General features: G+C 46.0%; 1 protein-coding gene across 1 annotated transcript in view; it reads right to left on the bottom strand.

Annotated features, from left to right (window-relative positions):
- htra1a (HtrA serine peptidase 1a) overlaps positions 1 to 7,500 on the bottom strand; it is a 22,216-nt gene that overhangs the window by 14,318 nt on the left and 398 nt on the right. Inside the window, exon 1 of the mRNA XM_062519357.1 lies at positions 7,279 to 7,500. This exon is cut by the window's right edge and continues 398 nt beyond it. Within this exon, the coding sequence (XP_062375341.1) occupies positions 7,279 to 7,500 (222 nt within the window). The remainder of the gene's footprint in view (positions 1 to 7,278) is intronic.

Genomic DNA, 7,500 nt, shown 5'->3' with positions numbered 1-7,500 from the left:
GGGAGGAGTGAAAAGTACACTTACAAACTGCCGGTTCTTTTGAGTGGCTTTGTGAACCATGAATCCTCAGTAGTAGACTACCACAGATCTGCTGTGGAATGCCTCTGAATGTAATTGCGTTTAATTACAGACTGGGTAACGCAGCATCACTACAGCTGCTTGTGAGAGAGTGTGCCGAGGAATAAAACAAATGAGACAGATGATTAGACGCTCTCGCTCTGATTGCATAGGGCCTGAGTTTTGGGGGGCCCTCGGTGCTTTGTTATGTGATTTCACAAAGGCGCACCCGGTTTTGAAACGTGCAGTGGTGCTGCTCTGTTAATTACATAGCCAGCAGCCACGCTTCTCATGTCCAGAGGAGGGAACTTCCACACACACACTCTCTCTCACACACACACACACACACACACACACTGGTTTATTATTATAACTCAAACTGTTGGTTTCTGCCACTGCCAAAGTTCACTGGAAAAATCATAGTCAGTGTGATTCTTTTATATGCCATTTTTGGGAAGGGCAGAATATTTAATAAAGGCCATTGTCATAAATAACATGCTGCGTTCTGAAAGCTTTGGTTTCTCAAAGCAAAAACACGAAAGAGAAACAAACGCACACGTATTATTCTCAAATTCTCTTCTCGGGGCTTTCAAACTGATTCAAAGTGATGGAAATGGAGCAGCCAAGAGCTATGATATTTACATGGGCATAATGCAGTTGGGTGAGCCCAGCAGGATTTAACAAGTGCAAACAAAGAGCAGCCCCTACGCAGTAGGGTCACCAAAGCAACACAGCTGCTTATCATCACTCTGCCATGGCAACAGCGGACATCTTGGGTTGGACCATCAAACTTGATCTGATAGAACTTCATGACTCTCACGACTCCAACCCATTACTGTAAAAGAAAATTCCAGTTTTTCCTTCCAGGACCTGTAAAGGCATTCGCTGTTGTGTCCATCTGAATGAAAGATGACACTTGAATTCTCCTCCAAACCCGTCGTCAGACACAATCAGAAGAGACAGCCCAAAGCCCTGAGCAGTGGAGGTCCAGAGTGACCTCTTTACCTTCAGTTTGTTAGTCCGATGGACCTGACTATTGTTACAGCTGTTTTTTTTTTTTTGCTAATCACAAACTGGCACAGGTCTCTGAAGTCGTGCTTAGGAAATCCACCATATTTGTTTCCAACAAAGGCTCTCAGAATTTGGAGATACCTCAACATTTATTTGGTGTTGAATCAACAATGAGGTGATCTGGGAGCCACCCACAAATTTCCAGAACTGCTTTGACAATGTGATGCATCTGTCCAGCGAGGAATGATTTCAGCTGACCCAGGCAAAACCACGACAGACCAGACCAGACCAGACGTGATAGCCGAGAGACCACTGCGTCCAATATTCCACAGGCTGTTGACCACAGTGTGACAGAGGGCGCACGTTTATGACATCAGCATTCTGCATTCATGGTGCTGCTCTGATGAGACAGGAAGTTGGGAAAGACAAAGGTTGTGTCTAGAAGTCAAGCGTGCACGCTGGGCAGTGTGCATTTTCCGGAAGTTACGTCAGAATAGACTGTCCGAAAGTCAAGCGCTCTCACTAGTTGGCTACTTCGTTTGGCGTGATTTCCAAGCGTGCATCGATGCATCTTTTTTGCCCTCAGGTATCCCATAATCCATTGCGCAGCGCAGGTCAAGCTCCACACGTCATGCAAATCGTCAACACACCCCCCTCCCCGAGTCAGGTGACGCCAACTAGTTAGTGCTGTCCAAATGTAGGTAGGGACGCATACTGAGGAGCAAGCTAACTAATACGCTACTGGGAAGAAGATACTACCCAGCGTGCACGCTTGACTTCTGGACATAACCAAAGACAAAGAGAAGACACAGACATTTTGGCATCTGCCATGCCAAAGTGCGCAACGCCATTGAGAACACAAAGACATCACACAAAGACATCAAGATCACATAAAATGCAATATCATTAAAAGGCAAAAACAGCCAAGATCTTAAAAAGTCTTCAAAGAGGACCTTTCAAATCAAATACTTTCATGTACTCAATGAACTTGAGGACTGAAGCAGGGTTGAATTCAACAGATGCCTGAAGGGAAAAAAAATCGACATCGACCCAAATACGTAGTATTATTTTCCACTGGATATTTTTGAAGTTGCCATTGAAATCCTGCCAGAAGAGTGCATATGTCCAGAGAGAAAACTAAAACAGTGTATTTTTCTGTAGCTCACCGGGTCCCAAAGCTCCAAGTCAGTCTCCGAGAGGGAGAGAGAGGGATTATGGGAAATGCCCTGTCTAGGGAGACATTTCAGCACTGTGATCCTACAGCACTGTGCGTCTCGAGGACAAACCCCGACAGCGCTACTACACTATGACCAGCAATTGAAGCAAATCATCTCAGGCTGTTTTTCCAGATTTACGACCGTCTGACCTTCTGTCCATACTTGGACCGTAATGAGGAAAACCTTGATGGGTGTTTATGTCCTGGCAGCAGAGGGAAAAGAGAGTGAAAAGAGACAATTATTCTGCTGTGAAACTCATATATATATTGGGGGGGGGGGGGGGGGGGGAGTGGTGGGGGACTCTTGGTAAAGGCATAGTAGTATTAGGCTCTCCAGACTGAAGTCTTAAAATCTCATTCTGAAAGCAGTGCTTGCCTTCCTTGTGTTGTTCTGCAACCTGTAGCCTACCCACTCTAGAAGCACACTCCTTCCTGTCAATATGCTGTGCACATGCTGACTAGTAAACAACTGTTTGAAAGTCTCACAGTGTCTCTGACTTGGTTCACTTACTCGCTGTGTGTCCCAGAATCATTAACAGAAAGTTAAATAAAGAAAGAATGAAAATAAAGACGTTAACACCCGTTAAATTGGAAACAGCTTAAACATGCCGGGTAAAACGAATGCTCTACATCCTCCCCTGACTCTGCAGTGGGGTATGCATGAGATCTTTAAGGGCAGGCAAACACCACATCCTCTGTTCCAAAAAATCATCAGCCACCCTAATCTCACGGTCCAGTACACTGCACATATGCTCCTTACTGCTCAAACATGATGGAAGAATCTAATCCACTCCATGTGGACACTATGGGGACACATGTGGAGGACATCAGTGACCTTCAAGTGGAAATAAAACTCAAGACCTGAAGAAGACTTGAACATTCAGTCACACAGGTATTGCACCTCTTTGCAGCTCTAATTCTACTCCTCATTAATCCATTCTAACTATTATATTCTGATCGTGTCCAATCTAGATAGACAGAGGGAGACAGTTCTGAGTTGGTTCAAACATCTGTGGACTGTATTTATTTGCTGTGGGCTGAGGCCTCGGTAGAATACGTCACATTTGAATTTTCTGTTCTCATGCCAAAAGGCTTGTTGGCTTTGGGCACGGATACAAATGTTTCATCAACATTTTGTTTGGCCCAGTGAAATTGGCAATATGGAAGGCCAAGGCAGAGAAAATAGCAACTTTGGCAATCTAGGGCAAGTGTTTCAAGACTCGCTTTCAGTTCGTTCTCAGAGGAAACGTGGCCTTAGCGATTCCAAGATGGGGGGAAAAAGGTAATCAGTTACAGTAATGAACTGGCAACGTGAACAAAAGCATGTAAAGGACAGTAACTGGGTGTCTGAAGGAGGGGGATAATATCTACAGAGAGCCTGAGTCAACATCAGGAATATATGGACAGCTCGCCTCTTCCCTGACATTTACTCGTCTAAACACAGAGGGGACGCAAAGAGGAAATTGCTTTATGGGACCCAAAAAGCTGTTCCCACAGTCTCATACCACCAGGGGAAGCCCTGGACACACACACACACACACACACACACACACACGACATACAACTCTATGGAGAAATAGGAGACGGTGTGGAAGCATGTGGGAACCCAAGTGGCCCGCACACAAGGATGACAGTGTTTTATTAAGTCTGTCATGTCCTGTCAAGTCATTATGTCATGTCTATACATCTAGGGAGACGCCACTAAGGGCCACTATCTCAATCTTGCAATCAGTTCCAGTTGAAAACACACACACACACACACACACACACACACACACACACACACACACCACACCTGCCCAGCACTTTGTCTTAGCCCTGAAGCTTTATGAGTATATTCCATCCGGAAGTGAGTGTGCGGAGTGGAGGGTTGGTTTACTGTAGCAGGGGTCACATTACGGTAACTGTGCCCCCTCTCTCTCCCTCTCTCTCTCTCTCTCTCTCTCTTCCTCTCCCTCTATCTGCCTCTCTCTGTTTTATACGGCCTAAGTGAGCTGGCAGAGAACACACACCCACCTGTCACAAACAGCCTAAATCATCATAGCAACTGTGCCCAGAGGACTGGTATCTCTCTCTCTCTCTCTCTGTACACGTGTATGTATGTGTGTGTCAGTGTCTGTGTGTCAATGTGTGTGTGTGTGTGTGTGTGTGTGTGTGTGTGTGTGTGTGTGTGTCTGTGAGTGTGTGAATGGGCAAATCTGTTGTCACAGTGCCTGTGCGTGCACTTCTGTGTATATGTGTCCCTCCCCAGTATCAACATTGTCAAACGGCCATTGAGTGGAGGTCTACCGGCCCATCTATCTACACAGTATCTCTGCACCATCAGTGGAGCTGAGACAGCAGGAAGTCTGCGAAAGGACTAAGGACACAGACTACGGATACAGACTCCGAGCCTGCTCTATCAGGGGACTGGATCTTATGGCAGGGGACTGCAGATATGGACAGGGCCACCACCACTGTGTCCGGGCCAGGGGTCACAATATACAGCGCGGTGAGAACCGTCTTATCACAGCCATCAGAGAGGAAATGATGGCAGAGTGGAAAATGAGAAGGCGTAAAAAAAGGAGGGTGAGATAGAGAGAGAACTAGTGAACGTGAAGGAAAAACACACCAGGAGTCGAGGTTGAGAGAGAGAGAGAGAGAGAGAGAGAGAGAGAGAGAGAGAGAGAGAGAGAGTGATGCATGGATCGTGAAGGTATGGAGAGATACGGCTGTCGGAGTCGGAGAGTTAAAAAACAAACAAAAGCGAGAGCGGAGAGCGAGACGCAGACAGACGGTGATAAATCACGCTGAGCGCGCTGCGCTGCGCCCCTCCACTTCACGGGGAGCAGAGGGAGCGAGGTGGCCTGAGAGAGAGAGAGAGAGAGAGAGCGATCCAGATGAGAGTTAACCTCCCAGCCCGGCACATGTGAGAGACACGCTCTTGCACTCGGTGACACTCCACATCAAAGGCCGCGGTCAGTCGGGGCCCTCCTTCAGATGGCGAACCACGCACGAGAACTCCCACGGACGCCATCGCACACAGATCTCAACTCCCACTTTCCAAGCCAACTCATGTCAGTGTCAGCTTTCTTGGCTTGATAACAGGATTTAGCTTTTATTTCATATCTGCTCTACAACCCCCCCCCTCACCCCCCATCCCCCCACCTCCGCCAATCTCCCTCCACTGCTTCGCCTCCATGTTTGCCTTTGTCTTAAGAAAACACTTGAGGCACCATTGGGGTGTTTCTGGATATTTCCCATGCATGTCATTCGTCCAATTAATTGGCTTTCGAACTCATGTGCGCCACGATGACTGCAGAATTTGACCTACATCCAAAGCCATCCAAAATAACTTACATAACCCCCCCAAATCCCCCCCGCCCCCCCTCCCACTTCAACTTCTGAAACAGATGCAAATGACATCATATGAAGTGCTGCCCGGCTTATTTGCTTTTTTTCTCTCGAGGAGAGGCCTCCGTCCAGAGTGCTGGGACCTCTCGCAGCTTGGCACCTCACTGTACTTCTTCATTGGACCAATATGACAGCAGCTGCTGGACTGTAGGAATATTATTGAGATGAAAACGTATCCTAAACGTTGTCAAGAGCACGGACTGGAACAGTACCTCAGGCACGGAGCGAGACGCTGAACGCAGGGAAACTCTAGCGTAACTGAGGGTGAATAGGCTGCAAAGCATTAGGAGACCTCGGCGGTGTAAAGTCTGGGATGAGAGGAAAAGTTGTGTGTAGCTTTTTTCCACCATTTCGGCACCAAATAAAAAGCTGGAAGGTAAATTTTGTAACATTTGTAGAGTATGGACCATCTGAATCGCAGACACCTGTCCTACTAACACCACAGTGTTGATGATAATGACAGGTTTTGTAGTATGAAAAAGCCCTTAGCTCTTGGATATGTACCTACATAGTTATTAGGCAACACGTTGTACTGAAATTAAAGGGTCAAAGTAATGGGACAACTATTGAAAAATTCAACATTCTACGACATATGGTTAAAAGCAGACAGGAACACATAATAATCTACATCTGTAAATCTGAACAATTGACTTCATACAGCATTTTCCTACTTTAAGCATCTGTTTAGGACACTTCATCAAAACCATGTGTTTTTGGTGACATCCATACAGTAATCGTAGCCTCTCTTTGACTTCCCTGAGGAATGCTATAAAATACATGCACACATACTCAGAGATACAGAGACTGAGACAACAGGGGGCCGTTAGGCAGGCAGACACAACTGTGAGACTGGTCTGGTTTGTGTTATGTCACATTGGCCCAGATAGAGAGGGGACTTCAATTGACACCAGGAGGTAGGCGTAGGGGTCTACTTCAAGGACAGTGTGTGTGTGTGTGTGTGTGTGTGTGTGTGTGTGTGTGTGTGTGTGTGTGAGGGAGGACTGTCTTTCTTCTCTGCAGGTAGGCTATATCTGACATATGACTTATGTAATACATAAACTTAATACCAACAAAGACCAGTATGTGACCATATGGTTTAATGCCATCAAGCTGTGTCTCCATACTATATGTATTTTACAGAAGTGAACCTAAGTACCTTTGATCTCAGCCAGCAATTATTTCCCCTGTCACCACCATAAAGCAGTCCCAGACAAAGGGATCAGACACACAGTCACATTCTTGACTAATTGGCCTTTTAATGTGTGCTAAAAATCAGCGTAAGATGCAATTAGAAGAGTGGTTCATATATATATATATATATATATTTTTTTTTTTAAAAAAAGTCAAAGCCTCAAAGACAACGATTCCAACAAATGGTACTTACTACACATAGAAAGTGATGGAAGGCGCATCAGGACAACCTAGCTACCCTCATCAGATCATAACACTGACATGACAAAAGTGACCCGTTAACTTTTTTGTTGCTCCTGATTTTAGTTTCAAGACATTGTTTTGTATTCGAATATTATTAATTATGTTGTGAATATAGTTGCAGTTAATTTGATCTCTTTAATTTGTAAGTGTCCATTTGAACTACTTACACTTTCCGCAAGCTCCACGCTGGATGAAAAGGACGGGCGGCTGCTGTAGTTTCTGCGCCCGGCTACTGACTCGCTTGAGTTCGCAGATATTCCGGTAGGACACTCCATCGCTTCCACAGACGGGCTCCGTGGTTTTGCATACACAAGATCCAGCTTTGCCTCTTCTCCGGACCGTCGCGGTGTACGCTACCCCTGTCGCCACAGCGCACTCTAGTCCCTCAC

The sequence above is a fragment of the Sardina pilchardus genome, chromosome 18 (genome assembly GCF_963854185.1).
Source record: "Sardina pilchardus chromosome 18, fSarPil1.1, whole genome shotgun sequence".
Classification (NCBI taxonomy): domain Eukaryota; kingdom Metazoa; phylum Chordata; class Actinopteri; order Clupeiformes; family Clupeidae; genus Sardina; species Sardina pilchardus.
Note: the sequence above shows the minus strand (reverse complement) of the source record. Positions and strands in the feature narration are given on the sequence as shown.